This window comes from Vipera ursinii (assembly GCF_947247035.1).
Source record: "Vipera ursinii genome assembly, chromosome: 7".
NCBI classification, from domain to species: domain Eukaryota; kingdom Metazoa; phylum Chordata; class Lepidosauria; order Squamata; family Viperidae; genus Vipera; species Vipera ursinii.
Window position 1 is genome coordinate 3,637,043 of NC_139521.1, and position 19,398 is coordinate 3,656,440.

The 19,398-nt window shown below is 45.8% G+C and overlaps 1 protein-coding gene across 1 annotated transcript in view; it reads right to left on the minus strand.

The window, feature by feature from the left end:
- Positions 1-3,158: 3,158 nt before the first annotated feature.
- The window catches only part of CPZ (carboxypeptidase Z), a gene marked incomplete at its 5' end in the record, with an annotated part of 33,580 nt that continues 17,340 nt past the window's right edge, over positions 3,159-19,398 (minus strand). The window contains 8 exons of the mRNA XM_083368014.1: positions 3,159-3,631; positions 4,763-4,862; positions 9,333-9,472; positions 11,553-11,688; positions 13,538-13,696; positions 15,267-15,428; positions 17,986-18,182; positions 18,949-19,158. Of these exons, the coding sequence (XP_083224140.1) occupies positions 3,294-3,631; positions 4,763-4,862; positions 9,333-9,472; positions 11,553-11,688; positions 13,538-13,696; positions 15,267-15,428; positions 17,986-18,182; positions 18,949-19,158 (1,442 nt within the window). The 3' untranslated portion in view covers positions 3,159-3,293. The remainder of the gene's footprint in view (positions 3,632-4,762; positions 4,863-9,332; positions 9,473-11,552; positions 11,689-13,537; positions 13,697-15,266; positions 15,429-17,985; positions 18,183-18,948; positions 19,159-19,398) is intronic.

Below are 19,398 nucleotides of genomic sequence, written 5' to 3' on the forward strand. Positions count from 1 at the left end.
GTATTCTTGTATTTTTATATGTTTGCCCTGTTCACCGCCCTGAGTCCTTCGGGAGAAGGGCGGTATACAAATAAAATTATTATTATTATTATTATTATTATTATTATTATTATTATTATTATTATTATTATTATTATTATTAAATGTAGAACCTTACTTTTTTTTTTCTCCACCACTGAATTTCATTTTGATGGAGCCCAGTGTCCCTGTATTGAAAGTACAGATGAGTAACAGAGCAGAGAACAAACTGCAAATAAACAATCAGTTGCCACAGGTCACTTTGGAAACATTTTGAAGAACTTGTGCTGCCAGGTTGAGCCCAGCGTGGACCTCTCAGGAGATGCTTTATGAATATCTCCAGGTCACTGCTAAGTCTTCCCACATCATTTAAATCCCAGCATTTGGTGGCACCAAGCTACGCGTGCTTGATCCCGTCTCCAATGCTGCTCGCCTCTGCTTGGCTTCCTTCAAACGCCACCTTAATCTCTTCAAGATGGGCTGCTGACCTGGCTGGAAATGCAGGGGACCATGGGGGTGGGGGGCTACTTCCTGCTTCTCCTGCCCTTCGGCTCTCCACTACATCTTGCGGCCAGCTGGACTTTCTCCTTCTCCGGCAGTTGACCTGTGTCCTTCCAAGCCTGGGAAACCCCACCTGTTTGGGTTAACTTGAGAAGAATTGGGGGTGGGTGGGTGGGGGTTTCTTTTCCTCAACCAAGGTGCTTCCCGGGGACGGTTGTGGTCCGTGCAGAAGTTCACATGGTATTCATTTCAAGCAAAGCTTTATTTCTGGCAGGGTGTATGGGATCCAGATGTGCTTGGCCAAGTTAGGTTTCTACTTTGGGGAATTGGTGTTTTCCGAGCACTCGGGCAACGCCGAACGCTCTCCACGGACACCGCTCTCCGCGCACAATTCATTGCACTCGTGACGAGTATAAAATGGACCTTGACAAACGACACGGAGCCATTCAAGTCATGGAGGCTGAGACGCCAAGTTTGATCACCTAAGGAAGGGTGGGTGGGAAATCCCTGAAGGCTAAAAACGTATGAATGAAGGCGAACGTACATGTCCTGGGATAACCCTGCAGGATCCAATCTGGATCGGCCTCTGGAACCAGAGGTTTATTCTTCCGAGCTTCCAGACTCATGCTGAAGTTCTTTTTCAGGGAAGCCCAAAAGACGTAGTGGTGGAGGAGAAGGAAAAGCAAATCGGGCTGGACTCCAGCAATTCGGAAGCCTTCCTTGTCAGTAATGGGCAGCTGGATGCAGTTTTAGCCTGAAGTAACCCTGGCCAGAGGAAGGACCAGTTGACACTCTTGAGAAGAAAAGGGAAGGGGGAGAAAAGGAAAGAAAGGCAAGGGCCAAGGAGAGAGAAGACAGCCCAGGAGAAACACAAAGGGAAGGAGAATTCCGACACTGGGCGTTTATAAATCCCTAAAAATATATTCTGTAGCTGGGAGGACTTGGCCAGACATGTGAAGAAGAGTGTGGGAGTCTGTTTTTCAGACAGGACAGTCCGCCTGCAGCATGGAAATAGGATGTTTAAATTTAGTAGCTGGAACAATGAGCCAAAACACAGTTAGAGCTAATAGTGCCTGCCTGAGGCAATCTGTGCTGTGGTTAGTTGCTGTGGCTGTGGAGGGGGAATTCCCCCTTATTTCCCGCCTTTTTCTTCTGTGTGCTGTCTGCCAAAGGTGCTTTTTGTTCACGAGGCATCTGGACTTTCTTGTTTTCCTTTGCAGATGTTTTGCTTCTCATCCCAGAAGCTTCTTCAGCTCTGACTGGATGGTGGGGAATGGAGGGGCTTATATTCCTTGCAGACAGCTGGTCATTTGCATCCTTTTAGAGGGTCGTTGAGGCCACCTGGAGGTTTAATCTAGGTCCACGGGGGTCACCTGAGTGGGGCAAATGGGTGAGGAGCCTTCTTGGAACTACGGAAAGGACGTTGTTGTCAGCAGTTCCAAGAAGGCTCCACACCCACTTGCACCACTCAGGTAACCCTGAGGACACAGGCAAACCTCCAAGTGGCCTCAACGACCCTCTAAAAGGATGCAAATGACCAGTTTTCTGCAAGGAATATAAATCCTTCCATTCCCTACCAAACAGTCAGAGCTGAAGAAGCTTCTGGGATGGGAAGTGAAACATCTTCAAAGAAAAAAACAGGAAGTCCAGTTGCCTCTTGAAAAAGCACCTTTGGGACAACCATGACCTGAATGAGGGAGAATCTCCTGAGATGCCTGTTCTGTAATTTCCCTCATTATTTTCCTGTGTGCCTGACTATCTTGTTTGCTATAATATAGCGGTGTAAAATATATTTATTTATATGAAACTACAAGTTCGTGTCAGCGTCTCTGACTTCATTTGGACAGCCACTGCGTCATTCCCTGACAAAAGATATTCAAGATGGCAAAAATGTCCCTTACTACGGTCTGCTTCACAGTAACCACTACTTGAAGGGTGGCTGACCTAGAGGTCTGTTGAAAAAGGCATTTCAAAGGCATCTAAATTGGTGTCCCTCACAACATAAGGCAGTAAAGATTTGCCATGCATTTTACCTTGACATTTCTGCTTTGTTACAGCGCAAAGTGGCTTTTTTGTTCCCTATAGCAGGGGTCCCCAATCCCTGGTCCGTGGACCGGTACCGACCTGCGGCATGCCAGCAACTGGTTCACGCAAAGAAGCAAAGCCCCCTCCGCGGGATGCATGCAGCACACAAAACCACACCCCCTCCGGTCCGCGGAAAAAATCCTCGCCACGGAACCGGTCCCTGGTGCCCGAAAGGTTGGGGAACCTCTGCCCTAAAGTCCCAGACGGGGTTAACGTTTTCCTTAGACAATTCACTGCATTTGCCCTTTCCTTTTCCCGATCCATCTCTGCTGGACCAAAGTTCTAAAATGACCCCACAGACTATTTCCATCAAAATTTAGCATCCTCCTTCGCTCATTGCAGACTGTCTTAGGGAGAAAGACTGGACGTGCCAAAAGGGATCGCAAACTTTAAAGCACCCCTCTGGCCGTTGAGAAATAATCAGCCTGGCGGCTAACAACATCGGAAGGAGGGAAACGCCGTAATGAGGAAACAACCGCTACATCGGGGTTTTTGTTTGTCTGTTTGTTTTAAATTTTAATAGGTAGCAAATTTTAATGCAGAGGAGAAAATAAAATGCAGGAAAGGAGAAGAGAAGCCACGTTAGGTCAACAGAGTCCCATTCCCATTTCATTTCCGGGCCAGGTTAGCAACGGAAACGCCACTGTGAACTACCAGCGTAGCCGGGACCGGGCGCAGAATAAAATTGTTCAGCTCTGCTTCAGCAACCACAAAGGTTTCTGCTGATTCAGAGAACTGAAGTAAGGCCACCACCAAGGTCTCTCCCTTGGCCCGACCGATCGCTCTTCGTTCTTCCTTAGCTCTGTCTGGGCATGAGGATCGAAGTCTTCCAGGGGGTCATATGCTCGTCTAGCGGGAAGTTTTCTAAACTTTCCGTCGAGGGCTTGCAGGATGAAATCCACCCGACCAGCTCTTAACATCTTTGCAGGCAAAGTCACTTTCTTCAGGACTCTGCTGTAGCCCCTGGCCTGGGCACTCACGATGTACGTGCCAGGGGGCAGAAGTCTCCAATAATCTCCGTCCTCAGCTAAAAGAACGAAACAAAACAACCATCTCAATTTAAAGGACAGGGATAGTCCAACTTGAACTTCCGGGCTAACTTTCCTCCTAACTTTTAACTAGCCATCTTTCTTCTTTGAAATTCTGCTTGTGTGTATCCCTGAATTACTGACGGACTCAGTCGTCACGCACGCCTATTGAGCACTCGTTGGCGAAAATAGAAAATTAATAAAACCTTTGTGTTGTTTTTTTTTTTAAAAAAATCTGCTTGGCACCCTGGAGGCTAAAATACAGGTCGCTCCTTGGCTTATGACGGTTCGTTTCGCGACCGTTCAAAGTTACCAGGGCGCTGAAAAAGGGGACCGAGGACCGTGTTTCAAAGTTGCGGCTTTTGCAGCGTCCCCAGGGTCACGCAATCAAAATTCGGATGCTTGGGATCTGGTTCCTATTTATGACTGTCACTGTGTCCCAAGATCATGTGATCCCGTTCGGCGACCTTCCGACAAGCCACTTTAATCGGGGGGGGGGGGAAGCCAGATTCTCTTAACAGCCGGGGTTACTAACTTGTGATTCGCTTAGCAACTGTGGCAAGGGAGGTCATAAAATGGGGCAAAACTCACAAGCAATGTCTCACTTAACGGCATAACTGTTGAGCTCCGCTGCGGTCATAAATCAAGGACTCGCTGTAAAGCCCGTAAATCAGTTAGTAAGAGTTCAAAGGTGTAGAACATTATCCAAGGCTGAAAGTGCACTTAAATAATTTGCTCATCAACAAAGAAGGGAGCCACACTGTGTAATGAGATATTAGAGAGAACTCTGCGTTGGCTCCAGACAGGGGCTTAAATCCTTAAATGAAGCTGCTTGAAGTTTTCAAATGTGCTCATCAAGAGAGGTCTGCATTAGTGGAATTCTGGAGATACTAATATAAGATATATCTGGAATGCCTTTTAATTCTGCGGTTGCTTCCCCCCCTCCCCCGTTTTGCAATGGTAAAATTTACTGTTTTTGTAACTACAACAAGTTGGGATGCAAATACATGGATCAATCAACACAATATTTTGCTTTCCAGGCGAAAGATTGCGTAACATTCCAGAGGGTGGCCGGGGGGTGGGGGACACAAAATCTAAATCCAAAAGTTTGCTTACTCCAAATTTGTTACCTGTAAGAATATCATGCCGGATGCCTTTCACTGAAATTCGGGCGTTCTTGATTGGGTTTCCAAATTTATCGGATACAATTCCTTTTATGCCACGGTGAACCTGCCCAGAATCGGAAGAACGTGATTAAGTCGTGATTCTTTTATGTTCCTTCCTTATTTCTCTTCACGCTCAGCGTCCACTTGCTGCTCTAAGAGGTTGTGTGGATTTCCCTTGACTGCCCAACCGATTTAATGACAGAATTTTGTGAATTCTAGTTCATTAATGCTAAAGAAATGGCTGTGATATATATATTCCCTTGCTGTTTTTAGTAGCAAAAAAATTAGATGATATAATATAGATCAGGTGTCTTCAAACTTGGCCCTTTGATGACTTGAGGCACGCTCTCTGAGGAATTCTGGGAGTTGAAGTCCACAAGTCATAAAAGGGCCAAGTTTGAAGACCCCTGGTCTGGATCTAAGCCCACAGTTTCATCAAAATGGCCGACTGAAGATTTCTGGGAGTTGAAGTCCACAAGTCATAAAAGGGCCAAGTTTGAAGACCCCTGGTCTGGATCCAAGCCCACAGTTTCATCAAAATGGCCGACTGAAGAATTCTGGGAGTTGAAGTCCACAAGTCATCAAAGGGCCAAGTTTGAAGACCCCTGGTCTGGATCCAAGCCCACAGTTTCATCAAAATGGCCGACTGAGGAATTCTGGGAGTTAAAGTCCACAAGTCATCAAAGGGCCAAGTTTGAAGACCCCTGGTTTGGATCCAAGCCCACAGATTCATCAAAATGGCCGACTGAGGAATTCTGGGAGTTGAAATCCACAAGTCATCAAAGGGCCAAGTCTGAAGACCCCTGATATAGATGAGCAACATCGGCCACTGGTTAAACTAGGGATTAGTTGCTCAATAGTGTATCTGCTTGGGGTTTCCCTTTTCAGAAACACCTGGGAACAGCCGAGAATGACAAGATTCCTTTCGCCACACTCACAAATGGACTAGATTTGCAACTGGGGGGGAGTGATGCTTCCCCCTTTTTGCTGACCTCTGAAGGCTGCAGAAGAAATCTGGATGATATCAAAGAATAGGCAGCACCTATCCTTCCATTCCTCAACGTGAGAAGCAAAACATCTTCAAAGAAAAACAAAGCCGTTTGCCTCCTGAAAAAGCACTTTTGGGACATTATGAGTGCAGGGGAGATTCTGTCTCGTCCTTGCCAGGCCCCTAGTCTTTTTGGGCAAGATTGGCACTGCCTGCAAATTTTGCCAGCTGAAGATTATATCAACGCACACAAAACGTCCCTGTCTCTAGGGCAATGGGGGGAAAAAAGGAAGAAAAGAAAAGAAAAGAGGCAAGCCATTTGAACAAGGGGGTGTGAAATGAGCCCGTGTGATCCTTTTGCTTAATCTTGTTGCTTTTAAGTCTGATTTTTCCCTGGGGAAGTGAGGTCAGGGCTGGGGGGGATAACAGCCGATGACTATATACAATAGAAGTGGGGTTGGCTCAGTCATGGCTAATATAGGATTTCCCCCCACCCCCTCTCAGAGGCTTCAAGTAGACGTAATCCACTTCCACTTGGATTTACGGAACAGATTAGCTGAAGACAAGCTTAAAACCAAAGGGAATCCAATTTTATTTAAGGGTAAAAGTACGAGCCGGATTTGTGGCTACAGAAAGCTTTTCAGCTACCTGAAAAAAACAGGTTCCGGGAGAAAGAGACCACGGTGCTGGGGACTTAGGAAAGATGGTCTCTTGTCCGTTCGGTGGAATTGATGGCTGATCCTGCTCTGATCACCTGAGTCCTTTTGAGAAAATTCAGCTGGGCTGGTCACTCAAAAAGCTCTCAGAGGAGAACCTCCAGACAGAACTTATTAGGTAAGTGTTATGTACTGGGCTCTTGTGATACACCACGTGTGTTGCTGGAGCAACTAAGGGCTCTCCAGCAACCCAGACTACCAGTCTCCTGTGCTGCAATTGGCTATCCCCAGGTGGCAATGGTTGATTGATTCAAACCTATTGGCTGCCACCTAGGGGCTAGACTATATATTGCAGTTGGTTGCAGCTTTTGCCTCAGTACGGTTCCGGCAAGAATAAAAGTATGAGTTATCCTGTACTCAGCTTCGTGTCTTCATTCCTGCACCAAAGAACCCGCTATTTAACAGTAAGATAGGTGAAAATGCCCACCAGAGAAAACAGACTGAGATCCAGGAAGATGGATGTCCTTCCCGAGTCCCTACAAATGCTTCTATTTTTAGGGCAGCAAAAACAAGGAAATTATTATGTGGACAATCATATGAAGTCCATCCCAAAGGTGTTTTTTCAAGAGGCAACTGGAATTCCTTTTTTTTCTTTGAAGACGTTTCGCTTCCCATCCCAGAAGCTTCTCCAGCTCTGACTGGATGGCGGGGAATGGAAGGATTTATACTCCTTGCAGACAGCTGACCATTTGCCTCCTTTTAGAGAGTCATTGAGGCCACTTGGAGCTTTGTCTGTGTCCTCAGGGTCAGCTGAGTGGTGCAAGTGGGTGTGGAGCCTTCTTGGAACTGCTGAAAGGACTTTGTTGTAGACTGGAGATAGATGATGTCGTATCCCTCCCCCTCTGTTGAGGGAGGGCTGTTCGATTTTGACCTAGATGGCCTCTTTGACCCCTCCTTCAAAGCAGTGGTCCTCTCTGTCCTAAATGTGGACTTTGCTCTCTTCGAAAGAGTGGCCTTTGTCTTTTAAATACAACACAGTCGTTTCAACAGTTCCAAGAAGGCTCCACACCCCTATTCTATTCTATTCTATTCTATTCTATTCTATTCTATTCTATTCCATTCCATTCCATTCCATTCCATTCCATTCCATTCCATTCCATTCCATTCCATTCCATTCTATTCTATTCTATTCTATTCTATTCTATTCTATTCTATTCTATTCTATTCTATTCTATTCCATTCTATTCTATTCTATTCTATTCTCTATTCTATTCTATTCTATTCTATTCTATTCTCTATTCTATTCTATTCTATTCTATTCTATTCTATTCTATTCTATTCTATTCTATTCTATTCTATTCTATTCTATTCTATTCTATTCTATTCTATTCTATCTATTCTATTCTATTCTATTCTATTCTTTGTACAAGCCGGCCTAGCCTGAGGGGGAGTGTTGGGGTTGTTTTATCTTTCGTTTTTTTAATTTTTCTGGGGGTTTTTAACGTTGTATTTATATTGTTTTTAACTAGGGCAATTGTTTAATCTGTTTTTTAATGTTTGTATTTCCTATTTTATTCTGCCCTGTGAACCGCCCTGAGTCCTCAGGGAGAAGGGCGGTATATAAATGTTATTAAATTAAATTAAATTAAATTATTCTATTCCATTCCATTCCATTCTATTCTATTCTATTCTATTCTATTCTATTCTATTCTATTCTATTCTATTCTATTCTATTCTATTCTATTCTATTCTCTATTCTATTCTATTCTATTCTATTCTATTCTATTCTCTATTCTATTCTATTCTATTCTATTCTATTCTCCTATTCTATTCTATTCTATTCTATTCTATTCTATTCTATTCTATTCTATTCTATTCTATTCTATTCTATTCTATTCTATTCTATTCTATTCTATTCTTTCCATATTCTATTCTGTTCTGTCCTGTCCTATTCTTTCCATATTCTGTTCTGTTATTCTATTCTATTCTATTCCATCCCACATTCTATTCTATTTATTTTATTTTATTTTATTTTAATTCCATTTATATCCCGCCCTTCTCCGAAAACTCAGGGCGGCTTACAAGCTATTCTATTCTATTCTGTTCTATTCTGTTCTATTCTATTCTATTCTATTCTATTCTATTCTATTCTATTCTATTCTATTCTATTCTATTCTATTCTATTCTCTAATTCTATTCTATTCTATTCTATTCTATTCTCTAATTCTATTCTATTCTATTCTATTCTATTCTATTCTATTCCATCCCATAATCCATTCTATTCTATTCTATTCTATTCTATTCTATTCTATTCTATTCTATTCTATTCTATTCTATTCTCTAATTCTATTCTATTCTATTCTATTCTACTCTATTCTATTCTATTCTATTCTATTCTCTAATTCTATTCTATTCTATTCTATTCTATTCTATTCTATTCTCTAATTCTATTCTATTCTATTCTATTCTATTCTATTCTCTAATTCTATTCTATTCTATTCTATTCTATTCTATTCTATTCTATTCTATTCTATTCTATTCTATTCTATTCTATTCTATTCTATTCTATTCTATTCTATTCTTTCCCTATTCTATTCTATTCTATTCTATTCTATTCTATTCTATTCTATTCTATTCTATTCTATTCTATTCTATTCTATTCTATTCTATTCTCTAATTCTATTCTATTCTCTAATTCTATTCTATTCTATTCTATTCTATTCTATTCTATTCTATTCTATTCTATTCTATTCTATTCTATTCTATTCTATTCTATTCTATTCTATTCTGTTCCCACTGACTGTAAATTTGTTCTGTAACCGAACTCTTGTTTTGGTGGAGAAGTCTGTGACAGGAAGAAGAGAGAGGTCAAGGGAAAAAAAAGGGGTACCATTTCCATGAATTTCAAAAGCGCTTCCTTGTTCTCTTGCCACAGTTTATACAGCTCATCAGCCAAAGGAAACTTCTCGCACCCAAGCTCCAGGGTAATTTCAAAACAGTTGGTATGGAGATAATTAAAATCTGCCATTCCTGGAAAAAGAAAAAAACCACACACTAAACGGCTGATCAATCGATACCTTTTAAGCATGTCTTCATCCAAACTATTTTTAAACGGGAACAATAAAATTAGGAAACAATTCCGAATCGTAAGTAGCATAACATTAGGAGCCTACACGGTTCGCTCACAGACAAATGAAAATTAAAGAATTTTATTTATTTTATTTTTATTTTTATTCCATTTATATCCCGCCCTTCTCCAAAGACTCAGGGCGCCTTACAAGCTTAGCAGTAGCCTTCATTCTATGTATATGCCTGTTTGTTAGGGCTTTCACACACACCCCAAGCGGCATTATTACAAAGTCAGCTTAATTGCCCCCAACAATCTGGGTCCTCATTTTACGTACCTCGGAAGGATGGAAGGCTGAGTCAACCTTGAGCCTGGTGGGATGCGAACCTGCACTAATTGCAGGCAGCTGGTGTTACTTAAGGAGGCATTAGCCCACTGCTCCACCAAGGCTCTGGAATGGGTGGACATGCCTGATCTTCAGGGCGTGTTGTGGACGGATAATGCTACATAATCTACCAACATCAGGGCAGCTGAGTTACACGTCTGAATGGCTGAGTTACAAATTGTACATCAACAATGCACGGTGTGTAGAAGATCCTCTGACTACTTGCATTTAGGTTTTAAAAAGAGCGTTGGGCGTTCACCATGGGGGAATAAATTTACACTGCAACTGGTATTCAAGAAGGATTCAAAAATAAGCTCGGGCTGGCTTAAATCACACCCGATTCCAAGTGTGTATACAGGTGGTCCCTTAGCGTATGAGCACAACGGAGACCAAAATCACGTGACCCCTGGGGACGCTGCAATCCCTCATACCATGCGTCTGGATTTTGATCACATGACCACCGGGACGCGGCAATGGATGTTAGTGTAAAAAACGGTCCTAAGTCCCATTTTTAAGAGCCGCTGAAACTTTGAAGGGTCACTAAATGTACTGTCGTAAGTAAGGATTATCTAGAACAGATGCCACAAATAAGACATGCACACCCAGCGCCTTCAGAGCCAGGTCAGGAATCGGCTTGATCGCTGCAAACACGCAGCCCACGGCACCAGCCGTGGCCCAGGCTCAGCCAAACAGGGGACCCTCCAGTTGAAGGTCCCTTTTTTTTAGGCAAGCGTCTAGATGGTCGGCAGTTTGGCGGGTCGAATCCCGAGTGCCGCGTAACAGAGTGAGCGCCTGTAACTCGTCCCAGCTTCTGCCAACCTAGCAGTTCGAAAGCACGTAAAAATGCAAGTAGAAAAATAGGGACCACTACGGTGGGAAGGTAACAGCGTTCCGTGCGCCTTTGGCGTCTAGTCATGCCGGCCACATGACCACGGAGATGCCCTCGGACAAGCGCTGGCTCTTCGGCTTTGAAACGGAGATGAGCACCGGCCCCTAGAGTCGGAAACGACTAGCACGCATGTGCGGGGGAACCGTTACCTTTACCTTTACTACAACAGAGGACCTCAACCTTTTGGGCACCAGGGACCGGTTCTGTGGAGAGAGGTTTTTCCACAGACCGGAGAGTGCGTGGTTTTGTGTGCTGCCTGCTTCTCACAAATGAGGCTTTGCTTATTTTGTGTGGACCGGTTGTTGGCATACGGCGGCCCGCTACTGGTCCACAGACCAGGGGTTGGGGACCCCTGGTCTACAAAGCATTGGTTGGGGACCACTGGTCTACAAAGTCATCAGAAAGTTTCCTACTGGAACTTGCGATCATCGTGAGGCTGGTTTTGCTGCCTGCCCAAGACGTTGGAAATGCTGCTGGTCGCAGGCTCGCGTATGCAGCAGCCAGACTGTCTTTTGGTTCGGGGGCCTTGTAAATTATGCATGCCTGCATTAACGCGGCCAGCAAGACATATGGGTTTTTCGATGGCTATGGCTCCACCGAGGTAACTCCTCTTTTTTTAAGTGGTAGGTTCTCTCGCTCACTTACGGAGCGATGACGTCCGCTTCCTCCTTCTCGCGGCGTTTTCCTCCTACGGCCACTTAGAAAAGAGACATCAATCTGTTTGCAGGATTATATACATGTATTAAAAAAAGCCACTAAAAAGTTTTACCTCCGGTAAAGCTGTACCACTCAGCCCCGTTGATGATGCCTCCTCGTTTCACGAAATTTCCACCGCAACGCATTTCTGATTTGTCCGAAATGCCGGGATGCGCATCTGCGTAGGTTTTGGAAAGGAGCTTGAACATCTAAAACGACATTAATTACATTTGCTTTGTAGATCAAACTCTGATATGTTCGATGTGTTCAGTTCACAGTGCCGGGCTGCCTCCAAGAAGTCTCCCAAAGCCACGGGACCCTCAGCTGACCTACAGCCCCAGGCAAAGCTCTGGCTTCTTCAGGAAAGAAAACCTCTCACTTCAGATCCCAAAAGGTGCTTTTTCAGGAGGCAACTGGACTTTCTTGTTTTTCTTTGAAGACGTTTCGCTTCTCATCCCAGAAGCTTCTTAAGCTCTGACTGGATGGTGGGGAAATGGAAGGATTTATACTCCTTGCAGACAGCTGGTCATTTGCATTCTTTCAGAGAGTCGTTGAGGCCACTTGGAGGTTTATCTGTGTCCTCAGGGTCACCTGAGGGGTGGAAATGGGTGTGGAGCCTTCTTGGAACTGCTGAAAGGGCTGTGTGGTAGACTGGAGGTAGATGATGTCGTATTCCTCCCCCCCCCCATTGGGAGAGGGCTGTTCAATAAACCTCCCAGTGGCCTCAACCCCTGGGATGACGTTCCAGAGGGAGGGAGCCACCACGGAAAAGGCTCTTCTTCTGGGTCCCGCCAGCTGGACCTCTTTAAAGGAAGGGGACCCATAACATCCTCTGACTCCGTGCTCTAGTGGGTCAGCTGGATATAACTGGGAAATGATGGCCCTTCAAAATAACAGGGAGGGAGCCACCACGGAGAAGACTCTTCTTCTCCAGATGGACCTCTTTAGCAGATAGGTCCCCCAACATTCCTTGCCTCCCGACTCTAGTGGGTCAGGTGGACATGACCGGCGAGAGGCGGTCTCTCAGATAACCTGGCCCCAAGACATGAAGGGCTTTCAAGGTGACACCTAGCACCTTGAATTGCACCTGGAAGCAAATAGGTGAGGTGAGGTGACACATGGACACACTGAGCTGAGCACAAAACTGTGCGGGCCGCTGCGTTTTACACCAACAGGAGCTTTTCAAGGGCAGCCCTATGTAGAGCATGTCATTTTTCTCCTTTCTTTGTGGGTGAACGTTGTGGTCTGTTCACATGCCTAGTGAATGGGGAGCAGGAGATTAATTGGGCCATGGAGCGGTCAGCCAGAATAGCCTCCACCCAACTTACTAAAAATCTGGCTCTTCGACCAGGCTGTTGGCAAGGACCATTGCGCTCTCCCCACTTCTTCTTCTTTCTCTTTTGTTCTGCTTGATATTATTCCTTCTTGGAATTTTTTTTATGTGTGTGTTTCCTCTTGTTTTATTTTATGTATTTATTTATTTATTTTTGGGACTTATATGCCGCCCTATCTCCCGAAGGACTCAGGGCAGCTAAGAACAATAAAAACAACAATACAAAAGTTAAAAGAAATTAAATAAACAGCCCCAAAATAAATTAACTAAACAATTAAAAATTAAAACATTTTAAAAAACCCGTCATCAATCCAGGTCAGCCTGATGAAAAAGGAAAGTTTTGAGGTCGCGGCGAAAGGACCGGAGATCCGGGGCCATCCGGAGCTCAAGGGGGAGTTGGTTCCACAGGGCTGGCGCTCCCACAGAGTTTTCTCATTTTAATTTTCTAAAACTCTATAAATTGTCCCCGGGAGTCCGGTGGACAATTAATTTAGTCAGAAGTACACCAACAAATATTTGCTTGCCGTTTGTTTGATTCCATCCTCGTGAAACGGCGTTGTTTGGGAATGGCGAGTTAAGCCTGATTTTTTTAAACAGGGGGAGGAAAAAAATGAGAGAGAGGGCTCCTCTTTGGCAGGGAAAAAAAAGTAGGCTTCCTTTCTTTTCCTCGTCCTATTATCTATATTTTAGTTGAGTATTTTAAAACCTCATTCACGTGGTGTTACCTTCTCATCTGGGGTTGGAGAAAACATTTTATCTTCCGTAGGGTGGACGGAGTAATCGTAAGGATAAGAAACGACTAAATCGCCTCCATGCAGACTGGCAGACAGGACAAACGGCACAGACTTCATCCATTTCATCACTGCTTTGGTCTCTGGGGCCACCTGAAAATTGGGTTCAAAAGGATCACAGGAAGAAAGGATAGTTAAGGATGCTTCAAAGAGCCCTGGTGGCGCAGTGGTTAGAAGGCGGTATTGCAGGCTGACTCTGCATTCTACAGCTAGCAGTTCGATCCTGACCGGCTCAAGGCCAACTCAGCCTGCCTTCCGAGGTCAGTAAAATGGGGACCCAGATTGTTGAAGGCCATAGGTTGACTCTGTAAACCACTTGGAGAGGGCTGTAAAGCACTGTGAAGCGGTATATAAGTCTAAGTGCTATTGCTAACTATCATCTATCTATCATCTATCTGTCTATCTCTCTGTCTCTCTTCTGTCTATCTACAATATCTGTCTATCTCTATCTATCACTCTCTATCTCTATCTCAAGAGCCATGATGGTGCAGTGGTTAGAATGCGGTATTGCAGGCTAACTCTGCTCACTGCCAGGAGTTCGATCCTGACCGGCTCAAGGTTGACTCAAGCTTTCATCCTTCCGAGGTCGGTAAAATGAGGACCCAGATTGTTGGGGGCAAATAGGCTGACTCTGTAAACTGCTTAGAGAGGGCTGTAAAGCCACTGTGAAGCGGTATATAAGTCAGGCATGTCAAACTCGCGACGTCACATGTTGTGCGATGCATCGTGACTTTTTCCCCATTGTCGGCAATGGGGTGGGCGTGGTTTCAGCGTGATGCATCCGGCCTGCGGGCCGGCAGTTTGACATGCCTGGTTTAAGTGCTATTGCTAACTATCATCCATCCATCCATCCACCTACCTACCTACCTACCTACCTACCTACCTACCTACCTACCTACCTTCCTATCTATCTATCTATCTATCTATCTATCTATCTATCTATCTATCTATCTATCTATCTATCTATCTATCTATCTATCTATCTATCTATCTAAGAGCCATGATGGTGCAGTGGTTAGAATGCAGTATTGCAGGCTAACTCTGCCCACTGCCAGGAGTTCGATCCTGACCTGCTCAAGATTGACTCAAGCTTCCATCCTTCCGAGGTCGGTAAAATGAAGACCCAGATTGTTCTGGGGGCAATAGACTGACTCTGTAAATCGCTCAGAGAGGGCTGTAAAGCACTGTGAAGCGGTATATAAGTCTAAGTGCCATTGCTATTCAGAAATGCTCATTGATATAAAATGTAGGGAGGCAGGCTATAGATGGCCTTGAAAGGAAACCTGAGCCACCAGTACGAATTGCGATTGTCCGTGAAATTAATAAACCGGTCATTTTAAGACTTGCTAGTTAAAAATTTATACTGGAACAACCACAGCTGTTTCTTACATTAGGAATCCAGCGTTGGACTCTGGAATAGTTCAATCGCCATATTGACGGTGGACTGACAGAACAATTAAGCAGTGGAACAACCTGCCTCCAGCAGCTGTGAATTCTTCAACACTGGAAGTTTTTAAGGGACACTCCTTTGTCTGAAATGGTATAGGGTTTCCTGCCTGAGCAGGGGGTTGGACTAGAAGACCTCTAGAGTCTCTTCCAACTCTTGTTATTCTGTATTCTGTATTTTGATAGACTCTACCCTGTCTGGCCTTGCATTCCTTACCTTGCCCAGCCAGTAAGATTGTGGAATAGGGAGGTGATCCATCCGAGCCCCTCGGATCTTTGCGAGTCTGTACGCTTCAGAGGTCAGGTCTGGGAAATTCCTGTTGAGATCGAGGTTCTGAGCTGTTTGTCTCCCATTGATCCACCCGTTATAGCCGGCGCCCTGTTAGCAGAAGGAAAGAGCGAGAATTCAGAGGGTGGCCAACGGGAAAACATGGATGCCCTGAAACATTCATTCTACCACAAAGGGACTTTGATGACTGTGTCACATAATACATGGCTAGATTGTCCATGGGGACTCCAAGGTGACTCTCATGGTGACCTGGCTCAAAAACAGTCACTGTAAGAGGGACCTTGGGGTCCCAGTGGACGATCACTTAAACACGAGCCAATCCGTCTGCGGCAGCCGCCAAAAAGAAAGCTAACGCAATCCTGGGTTGTATAAGCAGAGGCACAGAATCAAAATCAAGTGAAGTATTAATACCGCTTTATAAAGCCTTGGTAAGACCCACATCCGGGAACACTGCATCCGGTTTTGGTCACCACCTGACAAAAAAGATGTTGAGACATTGGGAAAAGTGCAGAGAAGAGAAACTAAGACGATTAAAGGCCTGGAGACTAAAACATGTCAAGAATGGTTGCAAGATTTGGGTTTGGCTAGTCTAGAGAAAAGAAGGACTGGGGGGGGGGACACGATAGCAGTCTTCCAGTATTTGAGGGGCTGCCACAAAGAGGAGAGGCCAAGTTATTTTCCAAAGCACCCGAAGGCAGGACAAGAAGCAAACGGATGGAAACTGATCAAGGAGAGAAGCAACCTGGAATTAAGGAGAAACTTCCTAACAGTGAGAACAATTCACCAGGGGAACAACTTGCCTCCAGAAGTTGTGGGTGCTCCATCACTGCCAGCTTTTAAGAAGAGACTGGACAGCCAGTTGTCTGCAATGGCCTAGGGCAGGGGTAGGCAACCTTGGCTCTTTTATGACTCGTGGACTTCAACTCCCAGAATTCCTGAGCCAGCCATGCTGAGGGGAAAGGGAGAGGTTTCCAAGCTGAGCCATGCTGGCTCAGGAATTCTGGGAGTTGAAGTCCACGAGTCATAAAAGAGCCAATTTTGAAGACCCTTAGGGGAACGTATGAAAGCATAATTAATGTTAATTAATGTAGACTTTATTAGTTTAGAGCAGGGGTAGGCAACCTTGGCTCTTTTATGACTCGTGGACTTCAACTCCCAGAATTCCTGAGCCAGCCATGCTGAGGGGAAAGGGAGAGGTTTCCAAGCTGAGTCATGCTGGCTCAGGAATTCTGGGAGTTGAAGTCCACGAGTCATAAAAGAGCCAAGGTTGCCTACCCCTGGCCTATGCACTAAACCAGGGTCTTCAAACTTGGCCCCCTCATGATTTGTGGACTTCAACTCCCAGAATTCCTGAGCCAGCCACGCTGAGGGGAAAGGGAGAGGTTTCCAAGCTAAGCCATGCTGGCTCAGGAATTCTGGGAGTTGAAGTCCACGAGTCATAAAAGAGCCAAGGTTGCCTACCCCTGGCCTAGGGTCTCCTGCCTGAGCAAGGGGTTAGACTAGAAGACCTCAAAGGTCCCTTCCAGCTCTATTCTGATTGATTGATTGATTGATTGATTGATCTTGAGCAACAGGCCCAGCAATCAACCTGGAAGAAATCTGAACTAAATGAAGCAGATACAGCTAAGAGCAAAGTGCCTGCGCTGAAGGCAACATAGTAAATGTGGGGATGATGTTCTTCCTGTGGCCTGATTTTCTTCGGTGGAAAAAGACATTTTCCACCTGGCTTCCTTCCTGACGATGCCCTTCCCCATATTTCCCTGAAAAAGGGAGACGATCCTGAGAGCAATTCCCCCCCCCCCCGGAAAATAAGCTAATATCCTTTCCCCCCTAAAATAAGATCCAACCAGAACACAAGCCCCAGTTAAGATTGTCAGCCAGACTGACGCCTTTAGTACCGTATTTCCCCTAATATAAGCCCTAACCAATGTGTCTTTGGCAGCAATATTAATATACAGTAAGATCTGCCTTTATTTTCAGGGAAATATGGATACAGTGAGTTGTCCTTTTGGGTTACGATACCAGAACTTTTGTTCATTGGACATGAAACTAGAGAAGGGAAACTCCGGTCTAAAATGTCTAGAAGTAGCCCAAGAAATCTTGGCCAGGCCACTGACCACGAAATCGTACCAGAAATAATTTTTTTCAAACTCCAATCTGTTCCAATTAGGGGCCAATTAGGATGTCTCTAGAGGGACGCGGTGGCTCAGTGGGTTAGGACGCTGAGCTTGTCGATCAGAAGGTCGGCAGTTTGGCGGGTCGAATCCCGAGTGCCGCGTAGCAGAGTGAGCGCCTGTTACTCATCCCAGCTTCTGCCAACCTAGCAGTCCAAAAGCACGTAAAAAATGCAAGTAGAAAAATAGGGACCACTCCGGTGGGAAGGTAACAGCGTTCCGTGCGCCTTTGGCATCTAGTCATGCCAGCCACATGACCACAGAGACGTCCTCGGACAAGCGCTGGCTCTTCGGCTTTGAAACAGAGATGAGCACCGGCCTCTAGAGTCGGAAACGTCTAGCACGCGTGTGCGGGGAACCTTTACCTTTACCTTTTTAGGATGTCTCTACGCGGCTGTCTCTCCTGTTGAGCCCACCTTGGCTGCTTTCAAAAGGGGCTGAAGAACCTTTACGATCCCAATTTGGGTGCTTACCTCTTCTGCGGCCAGTTCGTAGCCGTCTGGGTTCATGGAAGGCAGGAGGTGAATCCGAGTGTGGTTGATCAGGGTCTGGATCCGGGCGTTCCCCAGGAGATACTCGGAGCACAGATGCTGGGCAAGGTAGATCAACATCTCTCTCCCCACCACTTCATTTCCGTGCATGTTGCCGACATACTTCAGCTCCGGCTTGACTGTGGAGAGATGGGTCAGGACAGGCTTCGTCAGAGGGCCTTCCTGAGGTTCAAACAGGGACAGCCAATGGTGGGATTCAGCCGGTTTGCACCGGCAGCTAATTTATTATTATTATTATTTTTTGGGTTGACTTTGGCGAATCGGCTGATGCCTTTCCCAAGGCTCAGAAGTGGGCCGCCAGAAGTGCATGGATGCCAGTGGCCTCTGATCAGCTTGGCTTCAGCGGCCCTGCCCGAATGACCCGCCATTAGGACTGAGCATCTGGCAAACAGATGTCAGAGCCCAGGACAGGAGGAGCTTCAACAGGGAGGCCGGACAGTCCGGACTGGCCTCCATTTTCCCCAGCTGTCTTCTTACCCCCCAGCCAAGGCTTCTAGCGCTCTACTCAGCTCCTCCCCCCACCCCACCCCACCCACCTCACACAATTGTGTTGCTGTCCTTTGCAGAGGCAAAAGAAACAACAGCTTTCCCAGAAGGAAGCAGCAAGCCAGGCTGGAATAGGCTGGAGGGGAATAGAAGAAGGGCCAAAGAGGAAGAGGAAGGGGAGAGGGGGAGGAAGGAGGGGGAGGAAGGGGAGGGGAAGGAGGGGGGAAGAGAAGCAGGAAGAGGAAGAGGAGGGGAAGGAGGGAGAGGAGGGGAAGGAGAAGGTGGGGAAGAAGAGGAAGGAGGGGAAGGAGGAGGAGGGGGAAGAGGATTAGGAGGAATGGGGGGGGAGACCAGAGGTGCAGGCGAACGCATTTCAAGCATCCTTGTCTTCTTGCTCACGCAGTTCGTGGTTCCCAGGGCTGGTGGAGAACTCAATCACAAAGAGGTCTTTTCCTTCAAAGCTGCGTCCAATGCTGGACAATCGGGCGATGTGGGGACATCTGGAGACCACCTTCTTCAGAACTTTCACCATTTGTGGGAAGGAGTGGTGGGCGAACTGGATGGAGGCTGGCGCTTCCCTCAGGGCTTCCTCGGCAAATTCTATTTCCCCTTCAGGGAGGCAAAGCTGGTTTAGATTCAAAGCCACGGAGGTGGATCAGGGTTAGCCTTGCACAAAGAGCAGCCGGTTGCACCTGCTAGCCAAGTTGGGACAACCTCAACCCAGGTCGTATTTTAGAGCCAGCCTTAGGTCAACCTAAGAGGGCTCTAGATCGGACGGGCTGGTGCTACTTCGAGATGAGCTGGCACCAGCTAAATCAATAAGCAGTCCATTGGTACAAAGGCCAACAG